We start from the raw sequence: 22,206 nt of genomic DNA, 5'->3' as shown, positions 1-22,206 counted from the left end.
ATTACCTGGTTGGTTAGAGAGGTGTGGATTTATTTATTGTGTGCTCTCACACAACCTATGAAGAAATGAAAGAAATCCACTTCGTAGTTCATTAGGTGCACTAGTGAAAACAAATGCACTCTAACATAACAGTCCTGCACTAAATCCTACTCTTCTAATGTTCAGTTCATGATGGAACAATGTCACAAAGGCAGTAATTTAACTGGATGATCACTGTGTATGTAGTCTGTGATGCTGTGAAATGTAGCGTAGTTCACTGACTAAAATGGTGTCTTCTAAAATGAAAACAAAGTTGAATCAGCAGAAGTAATTTTAAACTAATGCTGAATACCATAACCTCCATGAAACTAAGATCTAATACAGGATTGTTACATTAGAATGCATTAGTGTAATGAGCTGGTGAGTATAAAAACCTTCCCATTATAAGCACACAGTTGACCAGCTTAGCTAGTTGACCAACAGCTCTAGCATTTTATTCAGATATTCAGAAAGTTCACATTTAATATCACAATTCAAGTTTAATATAAATGAATAAACAAAACTTAAGAAATTCCCAAATGAAATGTCATTTCCACATATTGGAGGAGGTAGAAGAGTTCATTTTAAACAAAATTATAATTTAATAGGGAATAAGCCAGTGACAAGAAAACAAACAAACCTGAACAGGCGAAGCTCCAACACAATCAGTTAAATTAAAAGAAAGATTGCATTTGACTGGTAACACAAAAACAGCTACAGTAAAATACTCTTTCTTTTCTCCAAGTTAATAGCTTTCTAACTCTCATTATCTCATTCCTTAACCCTAATGTTGTTTATTGTTGTTGCTGATGTTGTTCTTCTATCCTCATTCAGGTTTGGCAGGGCTGGAAGACTATGTCTTAAAGTCAGCCACCCTCTCAACTGCTCCTGCATGCCCACCCTTCAGCCCCCTCAACTTTGAGGCCACGCCTATTGTACGAGTCGCCATAGAACCCAAACATCCAAGTAGGTCTTAGACGGCAACCTCACACCTAATTCTGTTCATGAATTTTACAGTTTTTTACCTTCAAAATAATGTATGGTAGTTTTGTTTTTTATACGATATAATTGAGAGTCTACTCTCGTACACACACTTTTCAGAGGTTACTTGAAGCTTTGTGTTAAGAAATTTCTTGCACTGGCCCTGAGTCCAAGTTTATGTATGACAGCAGACAAGTTTGCACTAGTACAATAGGATATTCAAATATAAAAACTGTAAGGTAAGCAGAATTTAATTGTTATCAGATGACGGATTTTCCTCCAACAACCAATCTAAGGTGTATCAATCTTAATCTCTCAGAGGGAACAGGAAAATACACCTTAGACTGGCAGTATGTTTCATTTTCTGGCAGAACAAACAGCAGCCTGAACAAGAAGCCAGTGGTTGTCAAGACAGGTTTTTAGAGTTAAACAAATGCACTCATGTCTCCATCTGTTTCTGACACCAAAATTCCTCCACAGCTGCTAACTCTTACCCTTGCATATTCACAGATTCAGATTGCATATAACACTAGCTTCACCTACGAAAGTCGGCATTCATTTTACTCAAGGTGCACTTTTTTCAAACTGTCAATATCTGACAAACTGTCCTTGAAATGTACCCGGATGGATTTCCTCCTTGTTTGTTCGTGTTAGACGAGATGCCGAAGCTGGTGCATGGGATGCGTTTGTTGAACCAAGCAGACCCCTGTGCTGAGGTTCTGATCCAGGAAACAGGAGAACACGTTCTAGTCACTGCTGGTGAGGTTCATCTGCAGCGCTGCCTGGACGACCTCAGAGAACGGTGAGTGTGTGTGTGTGTGTGTGTGTCGTATCTCCAAACATGTGTTTGTGTGCCTGTGTGCTTTTACAGATGTGGTGTTTGTTTTCCTTGCATTCTATTTCATACATTTCCATATATGTCTCCTTCATAGTCTTTAAGTTTTATTAATTGTCTCTGTGTCCTTGTCTTAATTTGTGGGTGTCTGTGTAATGACTGCGTGTATTTGGATCTTTAGTGCAGGCTGAATATAATGTGTCTTCATATACTGAGTGACTCAAATCTGAGAGCCAGATCTGATCTGTTTCCAATTTCAGAACCATTATTATCTGGCTATCATTACATTAGTGTCTGAAAGCGGCCGGCCTCCTAAGAAGAGCAACGTGAGCTCATTGATTGGCAGATTGAGGGAAGAATTGGGTTTGGTCCTAGCTTCACTGCTGGGCTCTTGGGTGACCAAAAAGATTTAACTAAGTGATCAAGTTTAGAGAAACGCTTTCTACTATTTTACAGAAAACTCTGAAGCTTCATTTGAGACGATTTTGCAAAACTCTCCACATTACAGAATATCGTACACAGCCTAGTACACACACTTAACATTGGTTACGAAGAAGTTTGCATTGGTATTAGTGGTAGTTGATTGAAATATGTTTGTTGATTGCACTGAGTGATGCATGCTTTACACTTTTTTTGTCAAATATTGGTGGATTTAATACAGACAGTGCTAATACAGAAAGATTTTATCACACTATAAAAATAAATTGGACAACATGAAGGCAATCTAAAAATTAAAAAATAGGAACACAACATCACAATTAGATTCTTAATACTTAGTCTGTGGTTTGGCATAAACTAATTGTGGATGTCATGAAGTGACATTTCAGGGCCCATCACATAAATCCCTGTTTATCTTGTTTAAATGGTGGTTTGGTTAGAAAGCCAGTGACAAATCATCTTTTAAGTTGATATAATGACCTTATTTAGCAAAGCGTTGCTTATGAACACCATCTGTTACGTATCGCACACATGGAGAGAGACAGATGAAGCGAAGGTAACGCTGCTTGAGATTATGACAGCTCCTTATGTTGAATACTTTGTCAAGTATTCTTTGTGCGCAGTGATCACCTGAAGACTTGAAACAGACACAGACAGTAGACATCACCAAACATCACATATCAGTTCATTAGGTACATGGAAACAAATACATTCTAATATCAGTCTTGTAATAAATCTGAGCATTATTATTAGATTATTGTCTTCAGCACTTGTTTCTTGTTGTTGATTTAACCAGTATATAATACTACTGTGGTGTGTCAACACATGTTTTTATTACTTTGGCAACCCCATTTGAGTCAATGGGCAAATCTAAATAACATTTGGTGTTTATTTCAATCCAGTTTAACAGCACCACAATCTACATCCTTCAAAATGATCATCCAGTTGAAGTGTCACCCCTCTGATGCTTTCAACATAAACTGAGCATTAGAACACTTAAAGATTTAATGCAGGATAGCTGCTTTAAAAGTATTAGTTTCTATATTATTATAGTTTCTTTAAGTGTTCTTTTTTTCCATTTGCATTTGCAAAACTGCATTGAAAGCAACCACTGTATGATGATGTATAAGGAGAAAAAAAACACAGCCCGCAAAAGGGTCACAGGGTTGATTGAGTCAAGTAGTAATTTACTAGCAGTAGAGGGTGCGGTGTTCCCCCAGTTAATTGGTTCTTTTGCAGTCTGAGACATGATTGTAAATCTCTGTCAGTGCTAGTAAAATGGATTAGGATTCCACTTCCACTGCTGTCTGCCGCACTGTATCTGAGGGATTCCCACTAAAGAAATGAGGCCATGTGTAGGGCTGCTGCTATGTTTAGAGCCTGCCCAGACAACTTGGAACAAAGAGGGGAAAGGAGGACAGCGACTGGCTGGGTGACTGGCTACTTAGCTCAGATGAAGTCTGATTGGCTGTTAGGGTGGCGCTGGTGGCTAGCTGTAGTATATCATCGCCTTATGTTGGACTTTTTTTGGCTCGTTGGCTGGCGGTGTGACTTAATGTCAGGCGTCTGGCTGACTAACCTGTACAGTTCACTCAGCGGTTATTTAGGTGACTGGCTGGAACTTCATGCTGGCTGATGTCAGTCTGAGCCCTTTGTGACATCATTGGCAAGCGGCCTGACCTGCACATTGTCATGTCATAATGAGGTCACCGCTGTCCTGCCACTTGAGCAAGCACAAGACTGTGACATCACAGCCCCATCATTCTGAGGAGATTATCTGTCTCTTGCGTGTGTGTGTAATTCTCTACTCTCACGCTCTCTCTACCCTCAGTAGCTGCCATGTTAATTAGTGCTCACATATGCAGTTGATTTGTAAACTCACTGTTGTACCTGTTATATTTGGATATATAGTGTAAATTAGATTTACCTGAGCTTTTTTTAATTGATAACAGCTGTCTGCTGTTAGAAATGAAAGCCTTCAGTACCAAAATAATTTGCCTGAAAGTTTGGATGTAACCCTTTAACTGGGTCACCCACGACTTATGCTCATAAACCTGCGTTTCTAGAGTACCTGTATATTTTTCAATATGTCACCCACATTATCATGGAAACGAACAGTGTCTGGGCTCACTTCAAATCACCTTTAATTAAGAGACAGAAAGTATGGGTAGTAGTACGTAGGAGTGAGGGGCAGTACCACTTTCCTGTTACTGGATGTAGTGTATCTTTTATTGTGTGTCTGCTTAAGTATTGCCTTCTCATCCCTGTATCTGTGCCACCCTAATGCATATACTAGTGCAGACATCTATTTTGGCTCAGGGGTCACTAAGCCAGCCACCAGGAAGCATATGTGTTGCTCTGTAAAGCCTATAAGACCAAAGGCAGCCCAACCAGTAAACTTGTTACACCATCATATGAATAGCAAACATGCTTGACATACACACTTACAAAATACACATACAAAAAGTTAATTTATTTTGCATAATTATTTTGTATGTTAATAACTTCAGTGGAATTTCATTTATTTAAAAGATGTTTGGATAATAATAAAATAAGGTGGGCAGTGTTGTGTTGTATCCTGGTTGTGGCTCTCAATCACAAGTCCATTGTTCCTAAAAACATAAATCGGTGAAAACGTCTACGGATAGTTGTTTCATAGACCCAAATGGTGCAGCTCAGACACATCCTCAGCGATGAACCCAGGGCCATAGGGTGTTTCAGGTCTCAGATCAGACATCCTCACCTGGGCGACCCAGCCGGGGGTGATCTCTCCTGGTTTTGTGTCCGAGCAGCGCTACATGAATCATGAATCTGCCCACTTCATCCACAGCTATCTAGAGGCTTTTTCTGCGACCTCACTGATGATTCCGATGGCTTTTCTCACTTACAGCCCTCTGATTCTGGGGAGCCTGAGTGCCCGGTGCAGAGACTGCCCCAGGAAACCCCTGCAGCCCACCTCCATTCCCTTATTTTTTTTGAACACCTCTCATAGCTATTGCTGTTTTTAGAAACTCGTTAGCGAGCCTGTCAAACTGATTAGAAATATAACACTGACAAAAGACTCACTCTCAGTGGACATATTCCTTTTAAGTTTGGTATATCTGTCCTTAAATTGAAGTAATACAAGGGAACATTAAAACTGGCATGTTGCTGGTTATGGATTTGGAGATCGACTTAAAATAATAATCTTTTTTTAACTTTTTTTTAAAGGTTTGCTAAAATTGAGATCAGCGTGTCTAAGCCCATCATTCCATTCAGAGAAACAGTGGTCCGTCCTCCTAAAGTGGATATGGTGAATGAAGATCTGGGCAAGCAACAGAAAGTTGCCATCATTCATCAGGTGAGTCACCTCCACAGTCATTACAAAGTAGGCAATGTTAACCAGTGAGTGAAAGCTTCTGGGTTTTCTGTCAAGCATTTTGTTTCTGTTGGCTAGGCAGGCGAATGGTACACAGGTCAGCTGTTAAGGTGACAGGTTTTATTTAACAAATGTGAAGTGGTCAGGACTCCTCCAACAATAAGTATGCAACTCAGCTTTACTGAATTAGACTAATTGGTCTTGATGTACCTGGAGTTTTGACAACTTCTCATTTCCTTCAATTTACCAATGTGGTATAAAGAGGAGAATTGGAAAGTCAGAGTGAGTACTATTAATTGTAGATTTGATGGATTTTATACTCCTGATTAATATCAGGTATGCTTCTGCTCACGTGTGTGTTGCTAGGTGAAAGAAGATATCTCACAGGGACGTTTGTCTGACACCCTACATGTGGACCCCAGTGGTCTGGTTACACTCACCACTCCCAACAGACTGGCCTCTGTCAGCGTCCGTGCAATACCCCTACCACAGGGTAAGACATGGACACACAACAAGCAGGTTATAGGTTCAAGCAAGTTAAAGGTCTTCCTTAAGCTAAATAAGTTGTATGTTGTATCTGTGACTATGTTTAAAGGCAAAGTGTTAGGAGCCAGGCCTTGCTGTCGAACAGAGGAGTGCATTGTACCAGTGAGAACAATGTTACATGCTTTCTGTCAGTTGCAGGCACTTATAGGTTTGCAAGTTTGACACCTGATGAATCACTTATGAAGCGGTTTGGCTTCTTGTCATCCTAATGCTTAAACTGAGAACCAGCTTACTTTTGCAGGGGGGGCCAGATTGAGAATAACTTAAATAAAACTTCTCACCAGATGTGATATGTAAAGCTGAAGTATCTGAAATGATTAAAACTGAAGTGAAACCTGAAGCTGCAGAGGTCTGATGTGTCTTATAAACCGTGATGAAGCCTTGGTAGTGTGGTAATGTGATCTTCTCTGGTCAGAGGTAACCCATCTGTTGGAGAGTAGCTCTGAGGTGATTCGGACTCTGGAGATGATAAACATGTCCCTAAAGGAGGGGAAAAGCCTGGATGTCAGCCTCAGGACCCTGGAGGCCATTGCTGGACTGAAGGCCCAGCTGGAGAGCCTGCTGCAGGGGAGGAAATGGAGGAACGCTGTGGAACGTATCTGGGCCTTTGGGCCTCGCAGGTTAGACTGTAGAGACATTCTACTGATAACCTAAAGAACAGAGACTAACTTTACGTCAAGGAACTTTATTATATGTTACATTATAATGCCAACATATGCATGCCTATATTTAAGGGAGGCTTTTATTCATTATTAATAACATATATACGTTTGTAACTTGTAGCTTGTTTTACAGTTTGTGTTTTCAAACCTAACTCTTCTTCCTTGTTCACATTTCCTTGATAAATTCAAGGTTAAAAATTGGTTCCTTTTTTCTTTCTTTTCTGTTTTACATGATATTATATACATTATATACATGTTATATATATTAGCAGATTTCTTATTATTCCAAGTCAAGTGATGGATGAACCAGAATATCTGTTGTGTCCAAACAAAATTAACAACATTTAGCTGAAGCTAACCTGAGACATAACTCATGTGCATTTAAAATCGCCTTCCCATACTAAGTGCTGAAGAGTCTGGCACCATGCAGCGCAGTATGAGTACACTAATGGTCCGCAGATAACAGTCAGAAAGCTGAAGCACTGAAGTGGCTGCCATCATGTCTACATAATTGAAAGATTGGAGGCACCAACCAGTTTGAGTTCTTTTGAAATTGTCTACGCTGTACTTTATAAAACAGGATTAATGAAGTGTCTAATATGAGATGAGCTGTTCCCCCAGGTTAAGTGTGTATCTGTTCCTTAGTCACAGACAAAAAGTGTTACTCTAATGTCTTTAAATCCTTCCAGATTCTCAAATTGCATAATCATGATGACAGATCTGCTTATCTGCACTTGTGTTTTATACTGAATCTGCTGTTTTACTTATTCAAGTCCCTTAATGCTTCTTGTTTTCAGGTATGGTCCCAACATTCTGCTGAACAGTGTGGAGGGCTACCAGCGGCCCTCAGTGTGGCAGTGTCGGGTCCGAGAAGACGTAGCTAGTGAAGCCGGAGCTCTACGAGACTTGGACAACAGCATCATCAGTGGCTTCCAGCTAGCAGCCATGTCAGGGCCCATGTGTGAGGAGCCCCTGATGGGAGTTTGTTTTTCCGTGGAGAGGTGGGACATCCAGTCTTCAGCTCCACCACAGCATCAGGACTCATTGGATGAGGGCTCCATTTCACATGACAGAAAAGCGGAGGGAAACAGTGAGATGTCTGCACTGGTGGAGGGCTTGGCAGCAGGGCCGAGCCAGGCCGGACGTCGGCCAGAGGCGTCCTCTGCAGACTGCTACGGGCCAGTCTCCGGGCAGCTGATCGCTGCCATGAAGGAGGCATGCCGCCACGCCTTCCAGGCTCAGCCTCAGAGACTCATGGCTGCAATGTATACCTGTGAGATCATGGCCACTGCAGAGGTGTTGGGTAAGAGGGCGTTTTTCACACACTGTTGTTGCATTAAGACAGTGGGATTTCTACGACAGCATTTTACAGATGAATTTGAGTTTGCTCAAATAATAAGTAAAAAACACATTTTACTTGCACTTTTTTATTATTTGCACTGAACCTAAGATGTACATTATTTATACATGTTTTTCCTGATTTCTCACTGTACAGCACACCACATGTGGTCTCATGGGCTCTAGTACACCAATCCAACACAACACAAGAAGTCTCCAATGTGTCCCCAGATACCAGGGGTTCTTGACATATTAACTGGGGATCAATAAAATAATTAAATACAAATATAATGATAATAAAACAAATATACTGAAAAGAAATATACTGACTCGTAAAAACGGGCCGTTACGGTGGTGTTGTGGTTAGCACTGACACCTCACAGCATGAAGGTTTTGGGTACAACCCCGCCAAGGTGTAGAGTTTACATGTTCTCCCTGTGTCTTTGTAGTTTCTCTCTGGTACCAGCAGTCCAAAAACATACACATTTTGAATTGACTGTAGGCGTGGATGTGAATATGAGTGGTTGGTTTTCTCTTTGTGTTACATTCTGTGTAATACCACTATGCAATGGAACAGACACACCACCACTACTTAATCCCTCACTCCAGATTCATGTCAGTTGAAATTGTAAAATAATGTCTTTTTAGTCAGCACATTTTTGCAAGTCATTATCTGGGCTTGCTAACTATCATAAAGCTGGTCATGAAAGAGAAATTCTTTAAATCCACTGTTGGCAACATCAAGCAACCGAAGCTAAAATCAACCAAGCTAAGAAATTATATTTTTTGAGTCTGTCTTTATGGAGAGCAGCGATGAGAAACCACAGTGTGTGATCTGTCCGCATGAAACCAGCCTAGCTCTAAAACACGATGACATCATAACACCCAGAGCGTGTGAGTAAATGGGCGAAGTCAGAGGAGAGGAGAGGAGAGGAGAGGAGAGGAGAGGAGAGGAGAGGAGAGGAGAGGAGAGGAGAGGAGAGGAGAGGAGAGGAGAGAAAAAAAGCAACAGACAGACAAGCAGTTACATCAATAAACACAGTACAAAAATTCATAAGACAACTAGCTAAAACACAGATAAGATAATGAGATAAGATCCTTATATCCTAGGTTCATTTTCTGTATTTTAACAAATTTAAAGACAAAAGAAAAAATAAGTAGAGACATTGATTTTACCCCACTGCCACCAACACAAACATACAGCATGAGCTCACCAGCCAAGCCAGCAAAGCCCAGTATTGACTAATGCTTCACTCTAAAAGTCATTAAGAAGAATATGAGGCTTAAAATGCCATTTATCGTGTTGGTAAAACATACCTCCGGGCAGTTAGTAGCCACGGCTTGTTGTGCAAAGAACTGCTTTGTCAGCTGAATCTGAACAGACTACTTTAGTGAGATGAAAAATTGTACTTCAAATGCGGCCTTACTTTTGGCTCCGTGTGGTTGTTTAAGAGGCACAAATATGTCTATTAAAGCTGAATCTAACTGTGTCCAATTATAGCTACTTTACTGTAGTGTAGCATATGTAATAAAGAAAACATTCTCTTATTTTCTGAGTACTCAACCAACTGAGGACTATGATTCTGTGTTCAGTAATGAAAATATTCTTGTTAATTGTTTCATTTTCTAGCCTGACTGAGCTGTTATATTGTTTATAGTGTATTGTAACATTACTATTCTTATAATTATTCTATTAGTATTTTGTAAATATATTTGTATTTATTTACTGTATTTCTATATTTAATCAGAATTGGTATAAATCATTTCTTGTAAAGCAAGAATTCATGTCAAAGCTACAGAAAATAGTGATAGTTAGTGATACACAGTGATGATTGTCATCAGAGAACTCCAAATAATGTTCAAGTGTCAGTCTAAAAATATTTTTTTGAAAACAGTCTTCTCCTCCGGGTGTATTGATTTCTGCGTGCCGTGTGTCTTCCACCAGGCCGAGTTTACGGAGTACTGGGGAAGCGAGAGGGTCGCGTCCTCCAGGAAGAGATGAAGGAAGGGACGGACATGTTCATCATCAAGGCTGTTCTGCCTGTGGCTGAGAGCTTCGGATTTGCAGATGAGATCCGCAAGAGGACCAGCGGATTGGCTAGTCCACAGCTGGTCTTCAGCCACTGGGAGGTGATCATTATTATTATTACCACACAACTATACATTACAGACTCATGTATTCCTGTAAGAAGACAAAGACAACCCAATCAAACAAATGCCACTGAAATATGATGTTGTGTGTTTGTTTATTTGGGGAAATTAACCAATATTACATATCTGTGTGGTGCAAAAGTAAGTGCACATTTAGGATTACACTTCATAGTCAACTAGAGTTCATCTACTATTTTCAATAAATAGAAAAAAAAAATCATTAAAAATGATCGACGTAACAAATGATCATCAGGCTGGAAAGGCAGTTTCTGAGACTGGTAACTCTAATGAATTCATCCTCTGTAGCAGCAGAGGGACCTCTGGTCTTTCTATCCTCATTTTTATCACAGTGTTTGATGGTTGAGTGGTTCCTGCCATAATACGGATTAGAAAACCAGTCAGATAGGGCTATTGACTGTAGGTCACTGTGTACCAAATCTACCCCTGCTCAACACAACGGATGGTGTCAAACACGTTAAAAAGACAAGAAATTCCAGAAATTCACTCTTGGCAGGGTTGACCTGTTCATTGGGAACCATTCCAGGTGACTACCTCATGAAGCTGACTGAGATAACGTCAAGAGAGTAAAAAGCTCTTATCAAAGCAAATGGTGGCTACAGCCTTCAGTATTTATCTATGCTGTGCATATATACACACAAACATTCAAACAAAGACGTTGGTGCACACACACAGTTGGAGCGTGACTGAGCTCGTTATGTGGGGCTGTAGGTCAGTGAGGCCGTCTAGTTAATGAGACGGTTCCTCGGGGGAGTTGGAATCAAAGCTGTAATAGACAGCGTGCGCATTAGCCAATTATACCTGCCGCTTGGCTGGCTCAAGCTGCAGCGCCCAGTCTCAACGTCCCTGCAGGCCATATGGACAGTGTCAGTTGGGGTAATGGGTCAAGTTGTCTGCAAGCAGAGAGAGATGATTCTCCACTGTCGTACAGCTACTTGCCAGACAGAATATCCTCACTGTGACTGGAATATTTTAAAAGTTTCACTGTTTTATATTGAGTCCTACTTGGGATGTTTTTGTATATATTATTTATTGAGAGTCGTACAGATAAAATAAAGATGCCAGTGAAGTGAGACACCATGACAGAATACTAATACTATCTGCTAGGGGTTGCTTGAGTTCACATTTCTTACTACAGTGTGATGAAAGTCAAGTCGACACCGACTAGTCTCTGACGACATCACTAATAGAAACACGGTAGAATATAATGCTTTGTACAAATGAAATCGATTTTCTTGACCTGAATACATATGCTGAGGACAAACAACTCATGTGCCACATAATGTGAGCTGCTGTAACTCAGCACCATCAATAGTATTTAATAGCACTCCAGTTCTAATAGTACTGCAGTCAAAGGTCTAATAACTGAGATAACATAACAGATGAGTGTGCACTGCAGTAGTACTTTTGTTATACCTCAGACTGACTTGCATATTCTGCATGTCACAGTAGAATGGGCTTCATATTTAGTGAAGTATTTCCTCACACATGAAAAATAGAAAAAGAAAAATAATTCTGTAGCTACAGCCACAGCTTTGATGACATAACTGAACGGGCAAAAACCATTGACTTCCTTTGAAACGGTGCCTGCAGAAAACCTTCATGCTTTATTATCACTACAAAGACATTTTGCTTCTTTAATCATTTGTATATCACAATTAGCAACAGATGTGATATTCTTCTGTGAAAATGTAAGTACAACTCTGGCTTTAGAGAGAAGTATTTATTGTCACATGTAGCAGAGTGAAAGTCTAAATTTAATTTTTTTAAACAAATCATGTTTTTTCATGTAATTTAATTCTCTGAGATTGGATAGCTGGACATTTGTATCCACTATTCAGTGATGGTGGAATCATTTATTCATTTAATTTGTGAGTGTTTTATTATGAAAAGACAGAATAATTCACATTCAATAACAAGAAACAATAACAAATGGGGCAGCATTTGTTAAAAATCTGCCCCATCAAAAAAAATCTAATGACAATCATTAACAGTGAAAATAAGAAGGTTGAATTTTTAATATCCTTGTCTATTATACTTAAAAATAACACATACACACATATAGTAGTCCTCATCAGTAAAATAAACAATCAGTTTTGGGTGGTAGGAGAGGCTGCTTTAATGTTGATTTTGCAATTTAGGCATTTTCCCATTGTTCAAAACTTGAATCAATCAAATTATTTCCATATATTTTGCACATGCTCCTCCTTGAAAACATCATCTATCATTACTATCACGCTAGTCTTTTTTGAGACAACAATCACATGCACATAGGGACTTCCAACAGAAGGAAAGACGATACCCACTGTCCTCTCTTGTCCTCTGTAAGTTAGTTAACATGAGACTTGCTCTTGAGTTAATGAGATCAAGTTAGTATCATCCAGAGAATCTACAGTCTCCACTATGCCCATTGTCCACAGACAAAACAGATGATTTTATAACTTCTCTTCCTGCATTATTGTGATGTTTGTGGTTTTGTCAGGAAACAGCTAATGGATGGATCATTGTAACATTTGCTACACACATTAATGATTGCCTCTGAATGAATGATATTAAATTCAGTCATCCTCTACCGCCGGTGGCATCATTAAGCCAAAATGTCATTTTGCCAAATATCCGCAAATCTTGTGACGTTCTTCTGGCTTCTCTGCGCTCATAATCCTCTACGGTTTTCTCTAACAGGACAGTCGTATTCTATTCTACAGAATTGCATAGTTTGTTTCTTGAGTACCGAATAGTTTCATCAGCTGGTATCCATTGTAGCACTGTAATCACTTTGGAAGCTCAACTCTGCATTAAAACAAATATGATTGGCTAATACTTGGGAGTTGCTCACATTATGACAGAGGATATCTGAGCCCTTTCCAGCTCTACTCTAAACTGAGTCTGGATGCCTTTTTAAAATTCAAGCTGTTTAAAAGATGACCTGCATCTGGTCCAAACATCACTTTCAATCTGTTTTGAATATCCAAGGTTAGCTATATAACATCTGTCAAATACTCATAACGAAACCACACGTAGCCGCCATAGAGGCTGTAGAGCACCTTCGTATGGCCATGCCCTACAAACACACTCACATCGAGCAGGCACATTGTATTGCGGCCATTGTCTTTGCCTCATTAAAAGTTGTCTGTCTGATTTCATTTATGTGCAGATGCTCCCTCACAAAGAGATTGTCCTGAGCCCCCCATGGTCTCCAAGTCCTCCCAGCCTCAGAACTCTCCTGCTGCTTAGTGCTTATGTCAGCATTCTTCCTGACAGCAATTTGATATGGCCAGGATATTGGATTAACATATGAATGAGCTCAGAGGCAGAGAGAGACAATTTTGAGCGATGTATTGTTGTGTAACTGGATGGTTAGTGGCTCCTGTGGGGACGTTTACATTAGATTTCCATCAGAATGGAGCTTTTGTTATGCTCCAAACTGCAGTTGTGTGAGTAAGTCCTATATTTATCAGCCGAAGCTGTCAATACAGTTACTGTGTGTACAGTGCACAAATAATATTGAAAAATTGTTGGTGTGTACAGATCATTATTATTTATTTGTTTGTTAAAGTATCCTGTCATCCTTAAAAATCCTATTTCAGGTATCTTTAGCCCCCTTCACATCGAGCGAAAAACCCACGTTAACCCGGGCTTTTCGCTAAATGTGAAAGGGTCAACCCGGGTCACCAACCCGTAAACAACCCAGGATTTTATCGGCACGACTTTGATGTCAACAGGAATGTCACGCGAAATTGCACCTCAAGAACAGAGTTTGTCTGTTTGCTGATGCTGATGCTGATACATGCATTACCTCCAATCGTACTAACTATTGTAACGCTTTCCTTTCAGGTCTTCCTAAAAAAAAACATAAATCGTTTACAACTACTTCAAAACTCAGCAGCACGTGTGCTGACAAAGACCAGAAAGAGAGAGCATATTACACCTGTTTTAAGATCGCTGCATTGGCTCCCTGTGTGTTTCAGGATCGATTTTAAGGTTCTTTTATTGGTTTATAAATGTCTTAATGGTCTTGGTCCCTCATATTTATCAGATCTGCTTTTACCATATCGGCCTCTTGCAGTCCTGAGGTCCTCTGGTACCAGCCTCCTAGTGGTTCCTAGAGTTAAGACAAAGAAGTACGGTGAGGCATCTTTTCTCTTTTATGGCCCACGTCTACGGAACAGCCTGTCGTACCACAGGGCTGCACAGAGTGTTGATATTTTGAAAAAAGAGACTCAAGATCCACTTTTTTAGCTTAGCTTTTAGCCAATCTTAAATGTCTATTTTAGCTTTATTTTAGCTATTTTAGCTTGATTTATACACCCTGGACTAACACTATATTTATTCAGTTTATTTATGTATTTAATGTTTTTATTGGCCTATCCAGCATATATATATATATTTATTTATTTATTTATTTATTTATTAATTATTTTATTTTTATATTTTTATTTACTTACTTATTTCATATATATTATTTATTCTATTTGCCTACCTACTATATATATATATAATATTATTATTATTATTATTATTATTTTGTGTGTGTGTGTGTGTGTGTGTGTACGTGGGGGTGGGAAGTGGGAGGTTTCTGTGGGCTTGTTTTAGTTTTGTTCTATGTGTAAAGCACCTTGGGCTGCAGTTCATTTGTACGACAGGCGCTATATAAATAAGGTTGATTTGATTTGATCCCACACTTTTTTAACAATCATGGCAGCGCTCTGCATCCGAGGAAAAGAGGAGATTTGGCAACAGATATCGGGCTCTGTGCAGGACACAGTGATTTATTCAAATATCAACAGCCATTTGAAAGAGTGTTGAAAAGGTTCAGTTTAACCCCAATGTATAAAACTCCCAATTGTTTACCCATTGTTTACCTGCAATGTACACGATGACGTATGAGGGAGGAAAAAAACAGGCACACAGCACTCACAGCGCGAGGTCCGACCCGGGTCTTTTTCTGATGTGAAAGGCACCAAAAGCAAGTCAACCCAGGTCAACCTGGGATTTTAGATGTGAAAGTGGTATTTGTTCATCGGCTTGCCAATAGTCAAAACCTTTCAGAAACTTTTCCCTCTCACATATTTAGAGTGTAGCAACTAGAGGGGTTGTATTTATTTATTTTTTTTCATCCAGCTCGCTTACAATTTCGAATACCTTCTGGGAGAGACCATCCAAAAATGTGCAGTATTGACCCATTTATTTTACAATGATGCATCTCCCTATTTCTATGATGGCCAGCCTTGCTGGAACATTATAAAGAATATTCTTTTTCGATGTGTCAGCACGTCGTACGAAACCATCCTTTTTGCTAAATACTTAATCCTTGGTGATGTGCAGCTGATAATTAAGTGATTCACTGCGCTTAACGAAGAATTCGATACTTTTTAGAGTATGTGCATAGATGCCGCCCTAAATAATTAAATACTGCATAATAATCTGGCCTTTTAACTAATATGTTGTTTTTTTTTTTAAAAAAAAAAACAGAAAACCCGAAAACACCTTTAGCAATGTTCTCCTTGACAGACTGTGTTTTCTAACTCACTGAATGCACATAGTTGTTATTCATTTATGTATCTCCGCCATGACCCTCACAAAGCACAGATTATGCACAGAAAATGCTCCCTACCAGTAAGCAGGCTTTACTTACGATGCTTTTCCTGGTGATCATTCAAAATAGGGGTTGAGTGTTTTTGCTGAATAAATGAGGCAAAACTGTGCTTATGCAAGAGGATGTTAACGGAGTAGAGTCCGTCACTGTGGCCAGCACACATTGTGTGTTCATACTACCAAAAGAATTTAAGCCACAAGGCCTAGACAGCTCCTAAATGTGGTTCAACTCCATCTAAAATGTGTCTTCGATGCTCTTGGGTGTTCACCTTTCCTTGAAGCTGGTCACTTGCAACTGGATCACTCTGGGCACCTGTGCAGAGAGAAGAAACCACTACCTGGTTTAAACTTCTGCCTTAGCATTCCGTCATGTAATTGTTATACAACTACTTCTGGCATTTTTTCAAGTGTAACAATATCATTATCGTCTTAGAGATACTGTCTAAAATTTTGGGTCTGCTGATATTAATTCAGTCAGCTAGACGCCACTTAACTGTGGCGGGATGCCCCATTCTTCTTCACCCCTCAGTGGATCCTATTGTGTGCTGAACATATGCTGCTCACATGTGATGTGTTGTCTCCTTCATTCCGGCCGTTGTTGCAGCTCTCCCTCAGCCATCTGTCCCAGTGTAACCAGGGCCAGGTGCAGGACCTTGCTGCCTGTGTGTTGCTACTGTAGTTATTCTAATCTGTACGAGTGGGCGTGTGTGTGTGAATGTATGTATAACGCATAATTTCAGCTTTTGGAAAGTGTTTGTATGGACTTTCCATGCACGCACACAAATCAATATCATGCACGTGTTTTGTGGGACACTTATGGCGTGTTTGATCCCAACAAATTGATCAAGTTTACCAGTGTTTACCAGTATTTACCAGTATTTACCTTAATAAAACCTTTTTTGTAGTACATAGAGAATAATGTGAATAAATTCCTGACTTACTGCAGGTGCCAAAACAGCTACTTATGATTGTGGAAGGATGACTTCTGGCATCTGATTGATGGCACTGATTATATTCCTTTACGATGTTCTCCATATAGTTCGCTACTAGCAGCTTTTCGCTGAGTACTTTTGGCGGGCTGGATTGGATGTCACTGCTGTCTGTTGCATTTGGAGTGGTACATCAGATCTTTGTAAATCCGATTGAAGCAATAAGAGCATTTGGGTTGAGATACATGTCTGGTTTAGATCCAGTTTCCTAAAATTGGTATGAACAAATCCTTAGTCTTTGGCTATTTTTACTCCTCTAACTAATCACAACATGGTATAGTCATCTGAAGGTCATCCATCTGCACCCAGAGTAGTGAGTCAGCATTCTCAATTTTGTACTTTGTGGAACATTTTGGTGAAAACATAGCACAACCCAGAAACAAAGGCAAGAACTACCCTCACCAATATGAATGAAAACTGTTAATCATCAGTCAACCAAGCCAGCCTGGGTGTGTTGAGTGGGTTTATTGTAGAATGAGTGGGGGGAAGGATAAGTTCATCGTGATCATACAAGGGGGGCAGAGCCCCTATCATGGATTAACTGGTCTGTCAAAGACAGACATGGTCATTATTGTCTTCAAAAGAGTGTCCCTTGACCTTCAGATGTAGGTCATGTACTGCAGAGTCTTCTGTTTGTGAAATGGTTGTTTCGTTTCTCCAGTCTACAAATCTTTGTATTCTCCACTGTTTTATACTGCATAAACTACATTGTTCTGCTTTAGCCTGTAGGTCTCTTTTGTTTTTGGCAGTGAGCTAACTTCTGTTTGTATGTGGCTTGAAGTGTACAGACCTTCCATACACAGACTGCTGTAGGTGACATCAGTGACCCCATAACACAACCAGGTCTTCCTTTATTGTAACAAGCACACAAATTTGGTTTGGGGTGAAATTGCTTCTATTGGTTAGTGTTGTCCTGTAGTAATTGTTTCCTTACCACTGTTGTTGCTTGGGGGGTAGGAATGAATTTAAAGAGTGAGATAACATCATAGGATATGATTTCTTCTTGTGGGTCCAGATAGATTTAGATCTTGTTAACAAAGTCCTGAGCTTTGGTTCAGATGTAAATTATTACCAACTAAAAGAGAAAGGATGGTTGCCAGGTGTTTGGTACTTCTGTATATGACTGAGTCGATGTTGCTGATTATTGGTCTACGTGGGTCTCCTTCCTTGTATTTTTTGAGAAGTCTATAAATCCAAAGAGTGATCTCCCTTGGGTTAGTCAATGGTCTTTTCTCCGGCTGTTGCAGGCATTTGATTCTTTAACTTCTTGTATGTGTTGATGGTATCTTTCTCCAGTGTCTCAATTGTGGGCACCTTGTGTTCTAGATCTGAGAAGATTTGGCTTGGTTATCAGCTGTATTTAGAACCACTATACATCTTCCTTTGTCTGCCATTAACATGGTGACGTGCCTCCATGTAGCACCACTTCCTTCCTTTCCACCACAAAGAAGGCAGGTCTTTGACGCATGTAAAGGCAGTTGTGAAAATTGGCAAATGTTGAACGTTTCTGTCCCTCTCCCCTTTTCTTTGTCCCAGGTCATCAGCAGTGATCCATATTGGGTTCCCACCACAGAGGAAGAATATCTGCACTTTGGGGAGAAAGCTGACTCCACCAACCAGGCCCTGAAATACATGAACGCTGTCCGCCGCCGCAAAGGTCTCTACGTGGAAGAGAAAATAGTAGAGCATGCAGAGAAGCAGAGGACACTTGGCAAGAACAAGTAGAGGAGAAACCACACAGAAGAAACCCCCTATAGGCTGACAGTGGCATCCATCTTACCAGGACTGCAGGCACGTACTGTAGAGCGTGGAATGTGCTCTTCTATCAGTCATGTCATGCACACATGCAGGTCTGATTTCAGAGATGCTGTCATTATGAATCACCACCAAGTTGTAACAAATAGCATTTTCTATGCAGCAACATACATTTGACAGCAGACACATGTGAGTTTGTGGATTGAGGTGAATTATGCTAAAAATTTAGCATCATAAAGTTAATTAACTTTTTTAAAATAGATATCTTCTTTAGGAAAATTTATGTTCATGCATAAAAAAGTGTGTGTGCAATAAATACTGACTGAATAAGATGGCCCTTTCCAACAGAAAATGATAAATAAATTTGTGTTGGAATTTTTGCATATGATCCTTATTTTTAACTGTTTTATACATTATTTATACATTTACTATTGTATGATATGGCTTTCATTGACTAAAGCAGATTACAATGGCACAAATATAAATGTCAGATATAATGTACAGCGATTGGTTTCGTTCTTACAAGGAGTAAGAGTCAGTGTCAGGGAAGAAGTTGTAACTTTATAACAATAGACATATTAGACATACTTCCATTTAAATTTATATCCTTTATTATTATAATTAATGTGAGAATGTGTAAGTTTGCAATCTTTATTTTTTTTAACTATTAGTGATATAAAGTAATAAATTATTCATTTCGTTCATCTGTGAAATGACATACTCCTAGTAGGGTAGGGAGGCATTAGGGAACTGCAAACAAAGGTAGTAGTGTCTTTCCTCTCAAAAATAAACACTCTTTGTTTTAATTTGATGGCATTCAAATCCAGATTAGGGGAATGGTGTAAGAAGTGTAACCATTTCAGTCCACTGTCCCATATTGTGACGGTATGCTGTATATAAAATTTAAAAATAAGGACATTTGGGTTTGGTAGATTATTTCTTTGTTGTAACAGTGCTTCTTGGCAATAAATCGTATACCACTGGAAAGCCTGATTGTTTCCCTTTTAAATGGTGCTACTTTTGTAAGGAACATGTATTTATGGGATGAGCAGCAGAGCTTAGTATGTGGGCTGAGACCATGAAAGATTTGTCAAATCTTCTTTGCTGATGCCAAACGACTTTCTTTTGCTGTTGATTCTACTTGGTGTTGTTTGGCTGATTGGATGGTTGAAGTTTTAAGTAATAAGACACATATATTTAACAATCAGGAGCCCCAGTAGCATGTGGAAGAACCATACCCAGCCACAACAGCCTGGCATTTCCTCCTCGTGCTGGTCACACACTGCCATGGGATGGCATCATATTCTTCAACGAGCATTTGTTGCAAGTCAGACAGTGTGGTTGTGGTGTTCACTCTGGCACGGACAGCACACCACAAGCAAGTGTTCAGTAGGGTTGAGGTCAGGACTGCTGGAGGGCAAGTCCATCCTCTCCCCTACCAAATTGTGAAGGTAGTCTCTAATAAACCTTGCTCTCTGGGGGTGAGCTTCGTCTTGGAGGATAGAGTTTGATTCCAGACTCTGGAGATATGGGTTTGACATTAGTTGTGGCCTATCTCTGACATTCCCTGTTATATTAAATTTGGCCTTCAGTTTGCAGATGGTACTAGGGCTCAGTCCAAATAATACCACAGTTTGGTCTTGCGGGAACAAACAAGAGTCAGTAACACCAGCTAAAAAAAGCTGTTTGGCATTAGCAGAGAAGATTTGGCAAATAGTCCATGGGCTCATCCCACATACTGAGCTCTGCTGCTCATCCCACAAATACATGTTCTTTACAAATGTGGCACCATTTAAAAGGGAAATAGTCAGGCCTTCCAACGGTATAAGATTTATTTCCAAGAACTATTGTTACAACAAAGAAATAATCTATTAAGCACCCTGATTTCCAATTTTTTCCTATTGAAATTCAAGCACTTCAAGTCCAATGAATAGCTTGAAATCATCCAAAGGAAAATGGTGAACTGCCAGATATTAAAAAAAAAAAAAAACAAGGTTACCCAAATACTGAAATATAAAGTACATTTCAGAATTATACAGAAAGGCCTTTTTCAAGTAGCAATACATTGCCTTGAAAGTTGGCGCTACCAGTTCCTACAGGTGTCCCAACTTTTCTTGGATACTTTCAGCCTCCTCTCTCTGTATAAAACTATAAAACTAGTATTGGAACACACTAAGGTTCCATACCCTCATGAGCATTATTTGAACAGTATTGTATTGTACAAAGCGGGAAAAATGTGATTAACAATGGAAGAGAGACAGACCAACATAACACTTAAAAATGTAGGTCTTTCCTACAGAGAAATTGCAAAGAAACTCAAGGTGAAGGTGGTCAGTGAATAAAGTTTCCTTCACCATCAAAAGGCACTCAGAAACTGGGGGAAACTGTGACAGGAAGAGGTCTGATAGACCCAAAGCCACAACAAGTCAGAAGTTCAATAGGCAGCTCACAGGACCACAGCTTCAAGCCCAACTTAATAGTAGACATAGTTAGCAAGCCTCAGTTTCAGCTGTGATTGGCAGGTCAAGTTGCTGCTAGAAAGCCATTGCTGAGACGTCAGAATAAGCAAAGGTTTGCACACTACTGTAAACTAGAAGAAGGTTTTATGGACTGATGAAACTAAATTTGTGATCTTGGGTTCATCACACAGAATGTTTGTGTGACGTTGAGTAGGCAAAAGGATGGTCATGGAGGAGGAAGCGTGATGGTCTGAGGCTGTCCTGCTGGTGACTTGTACAGAGTGACTGGCACCCCGAACTGGAACGACTACCACAGCATTCTGCAGCACCACGCAGGACCCTCTGGTATGTGGGTAGTTGGTCAGGGGTTCATCCTACAGCGAGAAAATGACTAAAAACACAAGTCCAAGCTATGCCAAAACTACCTTAGAAAAAATGAAGAAGATGGAAAGCCTGAAAACGCAGGGTGGCCCACTCAGTGTCCAGACTTTAACTCCATCGAGCTAGTTTGGGATAAACTGGACAGAAGAGTGAAAGCAAAACACCCTACGAGTGCCACACATCTATGGGCATTTTTGAGTAGAATATCCTAAAAAATATTTGATTTCCATTTTAGAAAAAAATGTGTTCACATGTTACATCTGCCAAAGATGGCTAATTTGACGAGTTTAGAATATTTTGGTTTAGAAATTGATTCCATGATTATTACCTGCTTCATCTGTTTATTGGGTATATATTTAGTCTAGCTCTGGAAATCATTAACTCTGGTCTTTCTTTCTTGAGGTTTTCATGTTGTGAATTCTCAGTGTTCCTTCGTGAAGTCTTTGCTTTATAGCACACTTGGATAATGATATGTCTTGTTTTTGAAAGCTCCTGTGTGCTCTTTGAATAAATAATGACCAAATATTGACAATAGTTGTAATTAAAGCCGAGCATCTACTCTAGAACTATAGTACTATACTGAATGATAAGTTCTTCACACAAGCTGAACTTTTCCTGATACTGTGTTTTATTTCACAACTCGCACTCATACTCTCACACTTTCTCCTCCTAACCATCCTTA

The 22,206-nt window shown here is 39.7% G+C and overlaps 1 protein-coding gene across 2 annotated transcripts in view; it reads left to right on the top strand.

The window, feature by feature from the left end:
- Positions 1-19,064, top strand: part of efl1 (elongation factor like GTPase 1) — a 59,925-nt gene extending 40,861 nt beyond the window's left edge. For both annotated transcript variants that reach the window (XM_047581551.1, XM_047581552.1), the window contains exons 16-23: positions 853-984; positions 1,654-1,801; positions 5,483-5,612; positions 5,997-6,123; positions 6,592-6,796; positions 7,636-8,141; positions 10,122-10,306; positions 18,466-19,064. In XM_047581551.1, coding sequence (XP_047437507.1) covers positions 853-984; positions 1,654-1,801; positions 5,483-5,612; positions 5,997-6,123; positions 6,592-6,796; positions 7,636-8,141; positions 10,122-10,306; positions 18,466-18,654 — 1,622 coding nt within the window. In that variant the 3' untranslated portion in view covers positions 18,655-19,064. The remainder of the gene's footprint in view (positions 1-852; positions 985-1,653; positions 1,802-5,482; positions 5,613-5,996; positions 6,124-6,591; positions 6,797-7,635; positions 8,142-10,121; positions 10,307-18,465) is intronic.
- The last annotated feature ends 3,142 nt before the right edge of the window (positions 19,065-22,206 follow it).

This window comes from Mugil cephalus, chromosome 3 (genome assembly GCF_022458985.1).
Source record: "Mugil cephalus isolate CIBA_MC_2020 chromosome 3, CIBA_Mcephalus_1.1, whole genome shotgun sequence".
Lineage (NCBI taxonomy): Eukaryota > Metazoa > Chordata > Actinopteri > Mugiliformes > Mugilidae > Mugil > Mugil cephalus.
This window is presented reverse-complemented; position numbering and strand designations above follow the sequence as displayed.